This window comes from Numida meleagris, chromosome 1, assembly GCF_002078875.1.
Source record: "Numida meleagris isolate 19003 breed g44 Domestic line chromosome 1, NumMel1.0, whole genome shotgun sequence".
Classification (NCBI taxonomy): Eukaryota; Metazoa; Chordata; class Aves; order Galliformes; family Numididae; genus Numida; species Numida meleagris.
This window is the reverse complement of record NC_034409.1, coordinates 155,569,854-155,588,343: the sequence shown is the minus strand read 5'-3', so window position 1 is coordinate 155,588,343 and position 18,490 is coordinate 155,569,854. Positions and strand designations below refer to the sequence as shown.

General features: G+C 38.3%; 1 protein-coding gene and 1 long non-coding RNA gene across 3 annotated transcripts in view; one reads left to right on the top strand and one right to left on the bottom strand.

The window, feature by feature from the left end:
• Positions 1 to 5,897, bottom strand: part of KLHL1 (kelch like family member 1) — a 204,962-nt gene extending 199,065 nt beyond the window's left edge. For both annotated transcript variants that reach the window (XM_021417641.1, XM_021417643.1), the window contains exon 1: positions 5,361 to 5,897. In XM_021417641.1, the coding sequence (XP_021273316.1) occupies positions 5,361 to 5,854 (494 nt within the window). In that variant the 5' untranslated portion in view covers positions 5,855 to 5,897. The remainder of the gene's footprint in view (positions 1 to 5,360) is intronic.
• LOC110408667 lies at positions 5,949 to 18,099 on the top strand. The gene is made up of 3 exons (XR_002444484.1): positions 5,949 to 6,057; positions 6,575 to 6,681; positions 17,788 to 18,099. It is a non-coding gene; the product is annotated as an uncharacterized LOC110408667 (long non-coding RNA).

The following is an 18,490-nucleotide window of genomic DNA, read 5'->3' as shown; positions in this document are numbered from 1 at the left end:
GTGTGATAAAGATTATTGTTTTAGATTCAGGAAATGATTTTGAAAGGGACTTTTGAAAAAGACATTTCTGTCTTTCAAACTCATTTTTAGATAACAGCAAGTACTGAAACAATGCCAAAGAATGAAAGAGAAAATGTCTTATTTCCAATGAGATCTCATGGCAAATGTTTCATTTGTAATACTCGTTTTAATGTAGTAAACTGCAGCAAATAATTCCAAATTGTATTCCAATACATATGACATTGTACTAAGTCTTAATTCTTTCCCCAAGTGCATTTTGATTTGTTTGTGATACTTAAATATTCATGTTCATGCTTTATTTTATTATTTGTATTATTTGAACAATTCAAGTTAAGAAATTCTGTTCCAGGCAAAATATATATTTAACCCATGAACTGATGTACCTGATCCAAGGTAAAAGCACCTTCATACAGACACTAGGCTAGGCTAGATGTTTTCTGATTACTCTAAGACCTTGAATATGAGCAGACCAGAATTTACCCCTATGGTTAACTTTTACTTTAAAGCCTACAGACATACCAATCCAGTTGGGGCAAGTAGAACAGATAAAATTCCACACAAAATAGCAAAAATGGAAGTGTAAAGATGAGATGTGCCTAGGTAAGTGAAAGGATGGATTGTGGATCCTAACTGCTAAAAAAAGGCATACAAGACAGCTAATATGTAACTGAGAGCAGAGAAAATCACCTACTAGGAAATTCTGTGAAAAGATTATAGTAAAATTTTTAGAAAAAAGTTTTCACCTGAGTAATGCAAATTTGAGATATAAAAGGAAAGTGCAATCTCTTAAGCCATTTGCAAGAACGTATAATAAAATATTTCAAAGGGATAAAAAGTAGGATTTAGACAGCAAAGACCAGGTGCTAAGACATGTTAACCTACACGCAGCAGCACCATCTTTACGAATTTAACAAAGATTCCAATGAGATGGTCTAATTTTTTCCATGTATATTATTTACGTGAATTTCACTGCTCACAAATATAGCACTGAAAAAACAACTATAACTCATTTATTAATAACTATACAGGAATGTAAAAAGTGTCTGTATATGCATACATATATGCATATATGCAAACATATGCACTTTTGCCATAATTACATACTGTGACTTAAATAGAAAACTGTAGATAATACAGATTTAGATGTCTACGTGCATACATGTACGCCACACTTTCAGTAATAAAAACACTGTTTTTATCAGCCACCAGTGTTTCTGAATGCTTAACTATAAGAATTCAAAATTAATTACCTTTTCCAGAGACAGCTATTCTTCTCCACACTTACGTTCTCATTTACTACAGAAAGAGCAAACAGCATTTTCTTTTCATAGTGATGTATGAGGAGTACCTGAGGTCCTTTGGATTGTTCAGTCCAACATGCCATGAGGGAAGGCATCATGGCAGCCTACAGCTCCCTCAAAGAAGTGCAGGCGCTTATCTCTGCTCTCTGAGATCAGTGTATGACCCATGCAAACTGAGTGAAGCTGTGTCAGGGGAGGTTCAAGTTGGATATTTGGAAAAAGTTCTTCAGCGAGATTGTGGTTGAGCACTGGAACAGGCTGCCCAAGAAAATGGTCATGGCACCAAAGACTGACAGAATTCAAGATGCATTTTGACAATGCACTCAGATACATGGTTTAAATTTTGGGTAGTCCTGCATGGAGCCAGGGGATGGAGTCAGTAATCCTTGCGGGTTCCTTCAAACTTGGAACGTTCTATGATTCTGTGAAAAATACCATTTTATCCAATATTTAAATTACACAGATAACAACAAAAAATAACTTTTAAGTCTTGGTTTCTTGTGTGTTTATTGTCCCCATGTTTTAGAGTAGCACCTTTGCATCTATTAGGATGAGGGATATGTTCTTTACTTTTATACTATGAAAATCTACCAAGATTTAATTAATTTAGAATAGTTTGAATTTGCAACACAGACTTCAGATTGTGTTCATTTTTTCAAATTTAATTGAATATTAAACATTTAAATTGAACATTTAAATATGAATTAGTCACTCTAGACTACTGCTACACTCAGTGAAGGAAAAGAGACATGTTTGGATGACAATTTCTTTTATTCTAAAATGAATATCTAAGAAAGAAATAAGATAAAACTGCGTCAGTGAATTACTGACACTCAGGTGTCTTATTGACCCATTAGATATAGCAGATGGTACCACCAACTTGGCAGCAGTTCAGGAAGGAGGTCAGAAGAATAGGGCAAAAGTGGGTGCTGGAGAAGGAACACAGGAGTGGAAATTCTGTAAGAATTCCATTAGAACAGACAAGCTGGAGGAAGCTCTGAAAGATGCTGAAATACAAACAGCAGGAAATAGTGACAGAAAATGAGAGGTCTGAACAGTTTTTAAGGAATTAGAGGACAGTTGGACTTGATTTGTGGAAGCATCTAGGACAAAATATAAGAAAAAAACTGGAGAGTTCTATGGCAGAGTAAATCATAAGAGAAGTCAAGAAAACCAAGTGAGACTATCTGCGTAAAGAGCCCAGGATTTACATCAGACAGTCACAAAAAGTTGAGACTGTGCAAAGGAGAGCAAGGCTAGGAGAAGATCCAGAAGGAAAATAAATAATTAGGATAAAAATTATTTAGAGAGGATGGAATAAATGGAACTAAGTTTGGGAACAACAAGAGAAGTACATGACTGTGTGCTTGCCACAAGAATCTCAAATGAAACAGAAGATTCTGAAGACAACTATCCTTTCTGCTGCCATATCCACAAATCTTTTGCACAGATCATACACAATCACCACTGTAATTATCCACACAGCTAAGAACTTCCTTTTGTTACTAGTTATTCTACCGATTCAAGTGACAGCGAATCCTGAAGTTTCAGTCATGTATCCTAGGGAGGACAAAATAACAACACATGACTTCTCTTCCACTTCCATTCTTTCCTAGAACCAAACCACACCAAGAAACAAACCTGTTTGGAAAAAAAAAAAACAAAAAACATTAGAACTGCATCTCAGAGCATGAGGAAGCACTGGAACAGGTTGCGGTTGCTCAGAGAAGCTGTGGCTGCCCCATCCCTGGAGGGATTCAACAGAGTCTGGATGAAGCCCTGGGTGGCCTGATCCGGTGGGTGGCAGCCCTGCCCACAGCAGTGGGGTAGAACTGGATGATCTTTAATGTCCCTTCCAACCCAAGTCATTCCGTGAATCTGTGATTCTGAAATTCTACAATTCCATGATTCTGTGATTCTGTGCTCAGGAGAAAATTCTAACAGGAGCCACGAGCTAACAATTTTATACTCACTGTACCAAAAAAACTGCAGATGTTAGCCTGAAGGCTTGCTGAGAGCTAAGAATGTATGGCTGTTTACATATCTGGTAGCATCTATCATTCAGGATTGAAGTGCATTTATATATATATATGTACACAACTTTTTATCTCCATAACAAAGTAGAAAAGTTGGCATCATTTACAAAAAGATAATTTCTACAAAAAAGAACAGATGTTGAGGGACAGGAAGATTTTTGGACCATGGAATCAGGCACTAGGCAGTAAAGAACACCACCACCATTTTTTCAGTATTTGATCATCTCTTTTCAGAGCATTCAAAATTGATATGGATAAACTAAAAGTTCTTGGATGGAAAAACAAAACTGGAGTCTCAGACTGTAAAATACCTTAAACGTTTTCATATTTCAAAATGTCACCTTCATTAATAATACAATGATATCTTCATTATTTTGAATTTCAGCAAACTTTAGCATATGACTTCAACAAGTCTAGTGTCCATTGATGACTAGATGTGTTGTTTCACTAGCCATAAATAAAAAACATGGAAGAAATGGGCTAGAAAAATCCAAAAGCAGTAAATTAGATATGTATCACAGAGTACTTATGTGATGTGATGATTTATTGGTGATAGGTGGATGGCTGGACTGGATGATCTTGGAGGTGTTTTCCAGCATTGATGATTACATGATTCTATGATTCTGTGAGAAAGTTCATCCTAGAAAGTCAACACTTATGGACAAATTAAGTGGTGCCATCAAAATATCTGCCAGTATGTACATCTCTGAAGACACTCAATGGTACACAGAATATATAACATATACAGTGGCATTGTATTTGTGTCAGTTTTTAACCTATTGTGTTCAGAAACCTTGGAGAGTGAATCTTGGAGAGTGATCTTACCTGTCTTTACAATTTATCTTAATAATATTTTCGATCAAATCCCATAGGCATCTAATAATCTTTGAGTTCCCTTCCAACCTAAGCCATTCTATGATTCCATGATTCTTGTTTAGAATAACTTCCAATGTTTATGGAAATTTTAGCATCAGTGATCTTTTACCTAATAACATATACTGTCATTGAACAGCTATTCCACACTAGTTTAATTGATACAGTTTCTATGAAATGAACTCCACTGATAACACAATTAAGAGTTTAAAGCAGAGGATGTATGCTTTAGAATATATTCCCCACTTCTCTAATTAGCTCTATGCGAAAAAAAAGCTGAAATTTGATGTATATGTACAGCTACGTTAATGAAAAAATACACAGTTGTCTCTTTATCTAATTAAGTATTTGATATAATATGTTTTACTTTCAGTAAGAAGAACATAAGTTATGGCATAAGAATGCTAGGTATTTCTTTTCTATTTGGAAATTGAACTGTATGTTTATTGTCCACAGAAAAAGCAGAAAATGACAAGGGAGCTAACAATAAAATTACTTTACCCATTGGGAGATTGGGCACTCAGAATTAAACCAACGAAGAGTTTCTCGTTATTATGAGTATGACAGTACTTCTGGAAGCTCTGTCTGAGCTACATTTCCCTCTTCTAATAACTTTAATTTCTGTTTCTGCTGGGGAGTGGGATTGAGAAGGAAAGAAAGGGTTCAACATTCAAAGACATTCCATGTGAAGCTACCAGAACCTGCCCGTGACTCGCTGGTTCTTACGTATTCTCAGGTATCACTCAGTTCATGACTCTTAAATGCTTACTTTTCTCTAACAATATTTCAAGGCAGAGTTCCCAGAAAGGAGACGCTGCTTTTTCAGCGTTCACCTGACACCTCAAAGCGCAGAACATCACCACCTCACACTCGCCTTTCGGGGAACTACTCCAAAAGCTGGGTGGCGAGGGCTGGCGACGCAGCAGGCCACGCTCACCCGGGACCCCGGGGCCGCCCTCCCGCTCCCCTGCTGCAAACCGCGGTGGCTGAAACGAGGCAGCCCCCCACCCCAGCTCCCAGCAAACTTTCCTCCGCGCGCCCCGCTCCCGTAGCTCCTCCCAGCCGCACGGCAGGGCACGGCCTCCCGCTGCCCCCGGCCCGCGTAGGGTAAGCCAACGCGCTTCCCTACCTGTGCCCGCCTCCGTCACCTGTTGCGGGGCCCTCGCCATCCGCGCAGCCTCTCGGCACTTCCTTCTGCTCCGGCGGCGCCAGGGGCTTCTCGGGCTCCCGGGCAACCTCCATCCCGCCGGGCGCCGCCTCCGCCTCCTCCTCTTCTTCCTCCAGGGACTCCACGTAGAAGACGGTGCGGGGCGGCGGAGGCCCCGGGCCGTGCCCCCCGCGGGGCCGGCCGCCGGCGGGCAGCAGCGTCCCGTTGGGCGGGCTGGCGGTGGTGGCCGCCGAGGAGGAGGCGGAGGAGGCGGATTTCTTCCAGAAGGCGCCGTTGCCTCTCTCCTGGCTCTTCAGCAGGCGGCTCTGGCTGGGCCCCCAGTGCTCGAAGCTGCTGTCGGGCGGCAGGCAGCCCCCCCCCGCCGGGCCGCCCGCCGGCGAGGGGTGGCTGAACAGTTTCCAGCGGAGGCGAAGGATGTGCTTCACGTCGAAGTCTTTCCTGCCGGAGCCGGACATGGTGCCGCGGCGGGCGGAGGACGGGCGCGGGCTGAGGCGGGACTCACGGCGGCCGGGCAGGGCCGGGCGGCGGCGGCTGCTGCTCCGGGCAGCGCTGCAGGGCGAGGGCTGGCAGCCGCCGGCAGGAGGGAGATGCGCGCACACACCAGTGCGGAGAGAGAGAGAGGATGGATGGATGGAGCGATGCACAGAGCCGAGAGGAGGTAGAGACACCCAGCACAGGGAAGGGAGAGGAAGAGATGCCCAGAGCTGACGAGAATTGCACGGTGATCAGTGGAAAGGGGAGGAGAGAGAGGCAGAAATGAGAGACACCTCTCAGGGGAGACAGGCACTTGCGAGAGAAGAGCGGGTGAGAGAGGCTGCAAAGAAGCGGTAATTTGATGAACAGGGGAGCGAGCGGGGCTGGCGCCCGGAGAGGACCGGCAGCGGCAGCCACGGCAGGAGGCAGGTGGCTCTTCCTCTGCCTCCTGGAGCTCCGTGCCCGAGCGTTGCTGGAGGAGGAGAAGTCACCTGGAAGCCTCTCTCCACCTCCCGCCTTCCCATCCCATTTCTCAGGGGAGTCCCATGCCTGCTGTTATCTGGGATAGCAAAGCCGGAGAGCTGGCACAGGGTTAAAGCGGGGCTCCTTTATATATGCTGTATGTAGGAGGGGGGTGGGGGGTGAAATCACGCCTGTGAGGCTGTCAAGGTCCTCACTGTACAATTTTCTGTGTGTCTCAGTGCCTCTCGCCAAGCCGCCCCCTCCCTTCCATGTGACGCAGATGTGCTCTGGGGCCATCAGTTTGAAGAGACACAGGGAAAGGGATGCTTCAGTCATCCTCACGCAAGTAAGTCGGCAGGTCGCTAATTGTCTCTCACAGCCCCTGCTCCCCCTCCAGCACCTTGCTATTTTGGTTTGGATTACACTATATAATACTGGGAAAAAAATACATGGAAACAAATGCAGCAGTAGCGGTAAACACAAGAACATGAATCACAGGAGTACAAACTTAATAGACTGCGTGCTGACTGGATGAGGTTACAGGTTAACGATTTATTCTGCAGGCTCCATTCATTAGCCTCTTGGCTCAGTGTTGCTGTACCAGTAGAAAACAGAGGCTAGACAAACAGTGTGTCAAACTGAAATAGTACTACACATCCATTTCTTACCTCTTATATGTGCTCTTAATGCAGTCTGACAGTGCTAAACCCAAGGGAAGTTCCTTCACAACAGAGAAATCTGTTTGGGAACATCTGCCCACATGGGATGGATGTCACAAAGTATTCTGTGCATCTGGGACATGATTCTGGAATTAAAAGCTTCATGGTGAAATGTGGGAGAGGGATACTACACTGCAAAACTACACTACATATCATTACCTGCAAGCTCATAAATCAAAATGCGTGAAAAGTTGCCAGAAATAAGACAATGTACAGAATGCCTGAAATCTGCTTGTACCTTAGAAAATAGTATTTTAGAAAAAGGTATGTTACTAGGAAAGTGTTGAAAAAAAATGTTAGTTTCCTCAAGAAACTCTCTGCTTTGGTCTGCTTCATCCATGTACTTGTGAGCTACCAAAAGTTTGTTATACTAACTCATTGTGAATTCAGGGATAAAAACTGAAGGAACTCTTTCCCTCAAGTTAGAATGTTCTGACTCATTCATAAAACACTATAGCTTTAAAAATCCTCCAGAGAAACACAGAACTCAAACATTAATTAACAGTTTTATTACTGCTTTATTTAGTTTGTCACTGCAGCTGTACTTCTAGTTGCAAACTGATATTAGGCTTTCTGTTTTAACTTTAATTAAGTTCTGTATTGAACAGAACAAGAAATTCAGGACATATACTCCTACTTTCAAGAGAAGAAAAATTTCCACTGTGCATTTTAAATATTGATTTATGTCGCAACTGGACTGCAAACTCTCTAGCGTCTCAGTTTTGCTCTTGGTATTCAGTGCTAAAAAAAAAAGACAAAAACCCTTTAAAGAAAGCAGCAGAGACAGTTTGCTTTTATCTAACAACTGATGTGAGTGAATATGTACTGTTTGGGAGAGCAATGAGAAGAAGAGCATAGAAGTCTTCATCTAGAATAGAATTAAACTTTCATCATTTCAGAAACTTTAGAAATGCACCTCTTTGAAAAGATATGTGAAATCATCCGTAATGAAAACCTGGTTACTTAATGCCTGGTTACAAGCTAGAAGAGATGGGACATGATTTAGCGGTGGGTTGTTAGGGTGGTACGGTTGGGTTGCAGTTGGACTTGATGATCTTGTAGGTCTTTTCCAACCTGAGCAACTCTATGATTCTGCGATTCCATGTACATAACAAATGGTATTTAACACCTCTTAATTTATTGGGAAAGGCTCCAGGAGAATTGCCTATTTTCCTTATCCTATTGTAATTCTTATGTAAGATTAACACTTGATTAACGTTGTATTAACACTTCAGTTAATCATTTGTTGTGAGTAGCTGATAGATTTTTATTTAGTTTCATCTAAACTATGTTGCATAGATTTTCTTTTTTTCTGTTACCTAGATAAGTATAAATAGCAATATATTGTAACATTTTTTTCTAAATATACTTTGTCATTCAGTGAATGTATTACAGATCACCCAAGAAAGTGATTCAGTCCTTTATTAGCTTTCCACTACAGACTAGGTAAAAATTATGAAGAAAAAAGGAAAAAATATTATGGGTTGTTATTATTTCAATTACATCAGTAACTGAAAGAGTCTTGCATTAATTTTGTTTAATGATTGAAGTCTCAGCTCTTCATTGTATTCTGTGTAGGGTTTTATATGCATTGTAACACTACTTGATTCCTTCACATTTTAGTACATAAACATTTTTCACAACTAAGTGATACATTAATGTAGTATATATACCTGATTTTTCGCCAGCATCTTACAGCTAATTTCAAATACGAAAATGTATGAACACTTTTCTATCATCAAAAAAAAGCTAGAAAGCTCTCTTAATGTTCTTATTCAGAGCACATTCACAAGTATAAATAAAGTATTTTGTCAATGTACAGTGAACAAGAGCTACACCAAAAAAAGCTACACCAGAGAAGTATCTGTTGTCACTACATATACTTCATGAATAAATTGTTTTTTTCTAGAAAAAAGATGAAACTGTTTTTCTTAGTTTTTCAGAGTTTCTTATCTTCATGTTTCCCTGCAAACACTTTTGACATATGCCAGTGAGGCAAAGGAGAAATTCTAGACTACCGCATGACAAGGTGAACACAAATGTCTTTTAAATTTCAATTGAAATTTCTGCTACATAATATGATTAACTCTATAGGTTATCTAGACTTAATGTGGTAACTTGTGAACTTTCTCCTCTACCCAGGAAAAATAAAAATAATTCTCTATTGTAGGTCTACGGACCTTGCTCACATACAATACACAACACAAGCAATTACAACAAAAACATTAGTTTAGATTACATATAGGGGGTTGACGTAAACATGTGAACAAATTTGTGAAAATAAATATCTCTAAGTTACTGAAGGGAAACATTTTGATATGTTACACGTTTCCCTCCTTACCCGTGAAGTGTAACCAAGGTAGTAATAAATGTGGATGAGCTGTCAAGTCTGTTACACACTAGAATATACTGTATCACATTGTATTTTTGTTTATTAAATGACATATTTCTGAACTCTTCACCTCTTTCAACTTCCCCAGATAAATAACCACACAGAGCTTGAATAACTTTAGCAACTTTGCTTGAAAATGCTTATGGCTTTTTCTTCTTCATCTGTTTAGTTAGGTTAAGAGATAAGAGAGGATAGTTTTTAGGTCTCTGTTGTTTCAGATTTTTGAAAGTTTCTTTTTGTGTTTCTAATGCTTTGCAAACAAATTCACTGTTATGTTCTGAAAAAAAAAAAAAAAAAGATTTCTGCTCATTCTTTTTAGGAAAAAATGGCCTAGAGATATATATTCTTTTAATAAATCTTCCAAGAAGTAAAAAAACAATTCAGTGAAAAGGACTTCGTAGTAGGTATCAAAATTGGTCAAATTTGATTAACCTCCTTTTTTCCTTCTTCCCATTGCAAACCTTGTTGATAGGGGGCTAATTCTTTTCTTTGGTTGGTTTTCACATGTTTTACATTAAGCCATTTACATGTTATACCCTGTACCCCAAAAAGAATTGGTGGATTGGAAATGCTAATGAATTGTAGTTGCATTTATTGATTGCTCAAAGAAGCAACAGATTCTAAACAGAAGAAACTTCACACAATGTAATCTGCTAACTATAGACTTAAGGTTCTAAATAGTCATATTATATCTGTGTCTCCACATTCATTTACATGAAGTCCAAACACAAGTCTGAAGGTGATGAGTGATGATGAGTGTTATTGTGGACCAACCATTATTATGAGGGCTTCTCTGAAAGCAGCATCTCTTATTTGATTATGTTGGCCCACAAAGTCAGAGGGGAGTATTGTTGATAAGGCAGTAGAGGTTGAACTTCCCGCCGATACCCTGGTACTTTTTGTTGCCATGTGACAGATGACAGCAGAGGGGCAGTCTGACAAAATGGCATCTGATGCAGAACTGTAAATGAAACAAAAGTGTGTAAGTGAATTCTTCCGTGTGGAAAATATTGCGCCCATTGACATTCATCAACACTTGCTGAATGTTTTTGGAGACCAGACAGTGGATGTCAGCACAGTGAGGCTGTGGGTGGTGTGTTTCTGCAGTGGCAACAGCAACAATGGGTCACCTCTGCTGGTGCAGACTTCTATAAGTACAACATGCAGGCTCTTGTTCATTTCTGGTAAAAATGCACAGCTAATAGGGGCGACTGTGTTGAAAAATAGCTAAGAATTTGCTCTGTCAAATAGTGTTATTGTATCTACTGTAGTTTCCATGAAAATAAATAGGAGGCATTACTTATGGAGTGGCATACATAATAAGATAAAGTGTTATTAATAAGAGAAAAGGTATACCTCTCAGCAAACTAAAAGCATTAAGGGTAATTTTATCATTTGATTTTAACCTGGCATGTATTTATGATCCAGAAGGCAGTAAATTTTGCTGAACAAAAAGCAGGAGGAGAAATCACTGTGCTTAGAATAATGATAATAGAATGAGCAGTTTTAAAACAGTTCTCACTTGAATGTGAGAATTCTCACATGAATGAATGAGCATGTACTTCAGTTATAAAGATGCTGATTTTGTAGGTCATTAATCATGCATTCAGAAGCAAGAGTCTGAGAGTGTTAAAAAGATGCTATGAAACATAGCTATAAGAATACTCAAGCTAAAGAAATTGATGGGACTGGATGTCCACTGAGAGGTCTAAACTTACTGAAGAAAGTGGCAGCATCATACATGATAAAAACATAATGTATTAGGCTTATTTTTTAAACTTCTGTCATATATAAAGCTTTATAAAATGTAGACATATGCTGAATCAGTATAGATCATAAAAATGTGAAACTGGGAAAAGACAGTAATGAGTAACTAAGCAATTGTGCATAATGTATACCTATAATGCTTTCATGTTGGTAAGAGGAGGAATTTCAAGTTGTAGATCTGATTACCCTCCCCAAATACTGTAAATATTTCAACAGAAATGACTAAAGCAAGGCAACATCGTCACACTTAGTAACTATGATTGTTTTCTAATAGCAAGAAAGAAAGAATAAAACTAGAAAATCAGTAAGCCAGAACTTATTTACATATCAACTCGTGTATATTTTATCTATAGTGAGTTTTCAGCTGAGATGTCAGTTTAGAGAATGAATTTGTTTTTTGATAAGTTAAAAGGTTGAATCACATTTTTCTCAAAATTAACAGGGAGTTAGGATAGTACAGGGTAGACGTCTGTAGCTGTGATCACATGATAATCTACATTTATTTTAGAGAGTAGCAAGAATTTTCAAGGTCATGTTGGATGGGGCCCTGGACAGTCTGATCTAGTGGTTGGCAACTCTGCCCATGGCAGGGGTGTTGGAAAGGGACATTAAAGATCATTTAGTTCCAGCCCCGCTGCCATGGGCAGAGTTGCCAGCCACTAGATCAGACTGCCCATGATTCTATGATTCTAAGACATTCTGTGATTCTAAGAATTCTCTGAAGTTGTTACTTACTGCCCCCTTAGTAATGCTGGGTAAAAGAATGATAGATTAATTACTCCCAGTCCTGATTTGAACAAACACATTTTATTCTTTACCTCATGAGCCTAGAAGAACACGGCCAGTTATCTTATGTTGAGGAACAGTTGCTTCTTAAAGATGTATAAACACACCCTAAAAAAGCAGTTTTTAAACGGTCAAAAAATTTCACTTAGGAAATGCTACATGATTTGTCAAGGGTAAAAATTCACAAGTAAACTATGTCTTGAGAACATAACAGTATAAAATCATAGAAATAATGATTGAAAACTTTTACTTGGTTTTACTTATATTACTCATTGACTTTAAGACGTTGTCGTTAAGTGAATTGAAAAATATGGAGATTCTTCAATTCTAAAATCAGTTACCATAGTTTCTCTGTGATAATTATCAGTTCTCCTGAGAGATGCCTTGTTCATGCATTGATACCAACAGTTCCTAGGAAGGCTATAGATTACTGTTATTTGAAAAGATTGTCAATACCTTCTTTCCAAAACAATGTTCAATAGAAATAGCTAACCTAGACTTAGTGCAGGTTTGGCAGAGCACACGCCTTTGCACTTCTATGCCATACTCCACCATTTGGAAGTCATTCACCTGAACCGTTTGTGAATCCACATGGAAGCTGTTACTGTCAATTATAGGTGATAGCATTTCAGTATCTTTGTAAAATTATTGCGTTGTCTTGATTTAAATCTTACACTTGTGACAATGCATCTGTGAATTATCCACAGAAATTCTGGTGATGCAAAGAAAATATGTTGCTTTTCCTTAGCTAGATTCAGGAAATGGCTGTATTTTTTTCTTTGACTCTGAACTCTAAGAACTGGCTTGCTTTCATGTTCTGTTCAAAAAATGTGAAGTTCTGGTGATTTTTTATTTAACATTTATTTACAGTCTGAAGTTAAAACTTCTGACAAATTATATATTAGCAAATAACAACAATGAAGTTTGAAAATAGACTATGAAATGAAAATAATAATAATCTGAGTTTACCACTACACATATATTAGTAAATTAAGTTAGAATTAATTAGATTAAACAGAGCCAATGGAGCTGGCGTAAGATGACCAAAACTGTTAAGGCATTATCACAGGCACTGAAATGATTTTGGTTTGTTCAAACTATCATTCTCAGAAACTAGTACAGGAATTAGCATAGGAAAGACACTCAACAGGCACTTTGGATATAGACAGTGTTATAGAGGATAAGAGCAGTTAGCCATATGGAGGTAAATTGTGCCATGCCTTTTGGCCTGAGTCCCGGAGCCTGAGCAGAGCAGAAGACAGGCACTGGGAGATTTTATTTACTGTTGTAGACATGACCTTATGATACTTACATTTCTGCTTAGAGATTCCTTTGAAGTAAAGAAGAAAAATATGTTTTCAGGGGTTTTCACCCTTGAAAACCTTTCAGTATTTGACAGAAAATGAACGATTTCTAGAGTTCTCTTAAGAAAAAAAAATCAGTAAGAATAAAAGCAGATTTGTAAAGCTGTATCATCAGAGAAGTTATCTTTTGAGCAACTTTCCAAGTTGATACGGCCTTCAAGATGCTGACATCTGAATAAGCAATCTTAATGTCAGAAGACACTGGGATGTAATGTGAATACAACAGTCACTGAGTAAAAAGGAAAGAAGTTGGTTTTCTGAGTTAAATAACAAACATGATTTTTGATATTTACCCACAAATGATGATAGGTATTTTATTATGTTTCTCTGTGCCTATATTATTTTTAAAGGAATGTTTGTTTTTAAAAATCTGACTCATAATTTTATTTCTTGCTATATTTGATAGAAATAAATAGTGTCCTCGTAGATTATAATATTAAAAATCAAAATTCTTAATCTAATAAACATGATAACATTGTTTTAGTTTTGAGAATTTTGTTTTAAGAATCTTGTTTTAAGAATATTATTTACCTTCTAAATGACTTTAAATCAGTGTAGAAAAGTAGGTATGTAGAAAGTAGAAAATATGAATATTGAAAGAAGAAAATATTGATAGTTTCATTTTGAGGAATAAATAGCTTATAGAATACAGTTGTTCAGAAAAATACTTCTGGTAACAAATGTAGTAATCTTATATTAGTGTATTAAAATTTCACTATTTCAGAAATTAAGTGAAGAGCAAAATTCTGTCATCTGAGTGTTATTGTTCTATGTATTTCTAAATGAATATTTTCTTTGTACAGCCTACAATTAAGGTGAAAAATCTTGAAGAACAGAACAGCAATTAACTTCTATTAATGTAAAAAATTATCATTTTTTCTTCTCAGTTGAAAGGTTTAAGCAAAATTCAGTTACTAAGCTGTATCAAGAAAAGTAGTCATAGAATGGCCTGGGTTGAAAAGGACCTCAAAGGTCATCTAGTTTCAACCCCCCTGCCATGGGCAAGGTCGCCAACCACTAGACCAAACTGCACAGGGCCATATCCAGCCTGGCCTTGAATGCCTCCAGGGATGGGGCATCCACAACGTCCCTGAGCAACCTGTTCCAGTGCATCACCACCCTCTGAGTGAAAAACTTCCTCCTAATATCTAACCTAAATCTCCCCTGCCTTAGTTTAAAACCATTCCCCCTTGTCCTATTGCTATCCATGCTCATAAGCAATCATTTCCCCTCCTGTTTATATGCTCCCTTCAAGTACTTAAAGGTCACAGTGAGGTCTCCCTGGAGCCTTCTCTTCTCCAAGCTAAACAAGCCCAACTCCCTCAACCTTTCTTCATAGGGGAGGCATTCCTGCCCTCTGATCAATTTAGTGGCCTTCCTCTGGATTCATTCCAAGAGCATGTTTCTTGTGTTGGGGTCCCCAGGCCTGGATGCAGTACTCCAGATGGGGCCTCACGAGAGCTGAGTAGAGGGGGACAGTCACCTCCCTCTCCCTGCTGGCGACCTCTTTTTTAATGCAGCCCAGGACATAGTTGGCCTTCCGGGCTGCCAGCACACACTGCTGGTTCATGTCCAGCTTCTCATCCACCAGGACTCACAAGTCCTTCTCTGCAGGGCTGCTCTCCCTGCAGATTTCTTCCCCCAGTTTGTAAAAATACCTGAGATTGCCCTGGCCCAAGTGCAGCACCCTGCATTTGGCCTTGTTGAACCTCATTAGGTTCTCGTGGGCCCACTTGTCCAGCCTGTCCAGGTCCCTCTGGATGGCTTCCCTTCCCTCCAATGTATTGACTGCACCACTTAGCTTGGTGTCATCTGCAGACTTGCTGAGGGTGCTCACGATTCCATCATCTGTGTCACTGATGATGATGTTGAAGAGCACTGGTCCCAAGACCGAGCCTTGGGGGGCACCACTTGTGAGTGGCCTCCACCCAGGCATAGAACCATTGATCACAACCCTTTGGCTGCAACCAGCCAACCAGTTCTTAATCCATCAAACAGTCCATCCTTCAAATCCATACCTCTCCAATTTGGAGAGAAGAATGTGGTGAGGGACCATGTCAAAGACTTTGAAATTTGTCTACATTTCATTCACACAGAATTACTTAAGGAATAAATCATATTGTACTTGAAATGTGTGTTTTAAAACATGTATTAAACAATATATGATGTTCATGATATCTCCTCACTTTCTCTCCATATCATAGTCTCATTGTCCATTGGAGGTAGCTTCCTGTCCATACTGATTTTAGTCCCTAATGGATATATGCACTTAGAAGAGAAGCATTTTGCTGTTTTCAGGTCTCATGTAAGAATCGCGTTCTCACAGAGGTCTCTTCCATTGTTTGGGATGTTATCTAGCATCAGATGATACTACCTTATGCTTCTCTTATTTTCTGTTCTCAGTAGATGGCATTGTACACTGTGCAAAATTATATACTTCCAGTTTAGGAAGTTAAGTTTTTGCCGCACAAAAATAATTTCTAGTTGCAACCTGTATTCTTGTACCAAGTGTTGTTTTACACTAGTATTATTAGTGGAATTTTTTACATTTCAGATCTGCAGATGGAGCCCCTGTTCTTGAAACATGATGTTTGGGCAACTTCTGACTTTGTGATTGAATAGAGGAATATTTATGTATGGGAAATTCATATACTGCAGTGTTGAATCTCAGTATGCTACTTTAATTTATAAGAAACTGTTAATGACAGTAAGGTCTTTATTTGCAATGCATCTCAGTGTGTTGTGTCTTGGAATACCATAATCAAATAACTTCTTCAAACTTCAGGCACAAGTTACCATATTTCATTTAGAAATAATGTTGTTTCTTTAAGGAAATAATTATTGTTTATGTTGCCCTTCCTTTTGAAAAGCAAAGATATTTTTTTTTGTAGTTTTTTTTAAATATGGTCTTTCATGTCCTCACATTTAATGTCCTACCAAAGTAAAAAAAAAATCAGATATTTGAGAATGTGGTGTTTTGTTTTGTTTTATGTACTTATTTGTTCTTTGAACTTGGAGACATTCAGAAACTATCCAGATGTGGCCATGGGTAAGCCACTCTAGGTGGCGCTGCTTAAGTAAGAGGGCTGGAACAGATGACCACTAGAATTCCCTTCCAATAAAATCCATTCTGTGATTCTGTGATTCTATGATTCTGTGTGTGTGCATGTTTTTTCCCCTTTTAATTATTTTGTAATTTAAACGAGGTTATTGTAATTTCTTGAACAATTTCAAAGCCTAGTCTTCTGTACAGATTCCATTATACTTCTAAGAGTTAAAATTATAATTTAGGATCACAAATTGCTTCATATTTTCCCCTTTCAACAATGTAATACAAAAACAGTAATTGTGTGGGCACTATGGATTTCTTCTTGTTTGTTTGTTTATTAAATGCTTTAAAATGTATTACCTTATAGTATAGTATAGTATAGTATAGTATAGTATAGTATAGTATAGTATAGTATCACGTAGTTAGAATTATTCTTGTATGCAGAATGGCTTTCCTACTATGATTTCTCTGATTTTACCTTATTAACTGCTCTACATTTTTAACCCTTTGGCCACAATCATTTATCATGGGATAATGTCGTAGATTTCAGTGTCATGAGACCACAATTACTGTCATAGTGAATATGTTTAACTTCATGTTTTGATATAGTTTCTTGTCATTTATAGTCTATACATAAATGACACTGTAGAATTAGGAAATAAAGATGAACCCCAAACATTTTTTAATCTAATATTTTCTCCTGACATCTGAATCATCTATGACTGTTTTTGACAAATGCTTTTTTGCTTTTTTAAAAAATGCTTATGATAGAAAGTCTACAATTTCCCTAAGTAATTTATTCCAGTAATTTATAAAAGTTATATCGCTTTACATGTAAATTAAATCAATATGTAAGATGGAGAAATGCTGTCTAATTTTAGTTATGCAGCTATGTACAACTGGTAAGGAGGTATGAGTAACAAAGCCGGTGATTAGGCTTCTGCAGTGGCTAGGCTGGATGCAAATGTAGATCTATAGATAGCTAGATGGCTAGTGTGTCCAACTGTCCAAAAAGAGTGCAGTATCTTTAGACATGCTTGAACTTTAGTAGAAAGAAACCTACAAAAAACTGGAATCTGATGATTTAAAGGGGAGGCCTTTGACTGAAGTAAGCTCTAATTGATAGGATCATTTTGATAAACTTTTGAGCAACTGTCTTCTTTGCAATAAAACTTTGTGTATTCACTTTGACAATTGGGCTGTAGTTTTTAAATGGAACCAACAGCAATCTTTCGTATTCCGTTTATCTACCAAGTTGTTACTGTCAGCTGTTTTGTTCTGTTCTGGTTTTGGAAGATTTGAATGTTCTTGTAGTTTCTAAAGCTTGTACCGGCTTGAAGTGCTCTGCCAACTGAATGGTGTATTCTGTTTTCAGTGCAATTGGACTTGATGACCTCTGAAGATTCATTCCAATTGTTCTGTCCTGTCCTATCCTGTCATACATGAGGAAGTTAAAAATATTAACAGAGTTACTGTGCATACATACTGTGTATGCTATGGGTATGTATTTTTTCAACTATATGGAAGTTAGTATATAATTGACACCCATCAAAGTAAAAATGAAAAATGAAAAGAACATTCAGATATCCCTGTTTTAGCAGGCTTTTGACTGACATTAAGTATATTGTAGATATTCTGAGCAATTGAAACAAATTAATAAAACTGCATCTTTTCACCTTCATGTGTATGAAAGCTACAGTAAGTTTCATGATATTTTTTTGAAAACTGTTTTTTCGGTAACTAACTGCATAACTAGATAACTACATAACTAGATAGTAGGTAGTTATAACCAATGAGCTACCATGCTACACATCAATATGTTTGCCATTGCTAGTGACTGATCCCTGATGAGTCTCAGTTAGCAGGGAAGGTAGTAGTCAGACAGAAGAAAAGCCTCCGTGTTCTCTGGAACAATGATCCTTAGGGCTGCTAAATTACCATCTTCTCATGTTCTGTCTTTTTCCTCAAGATTTCTTAGCATTTTTTTCATACAGAATCTCTAACCTGATGATTATCACAATCTCAACACTTACACTTCTTTCTTGTCCCCGCTTTTTTCTTTCCATGCATGGCTTTAG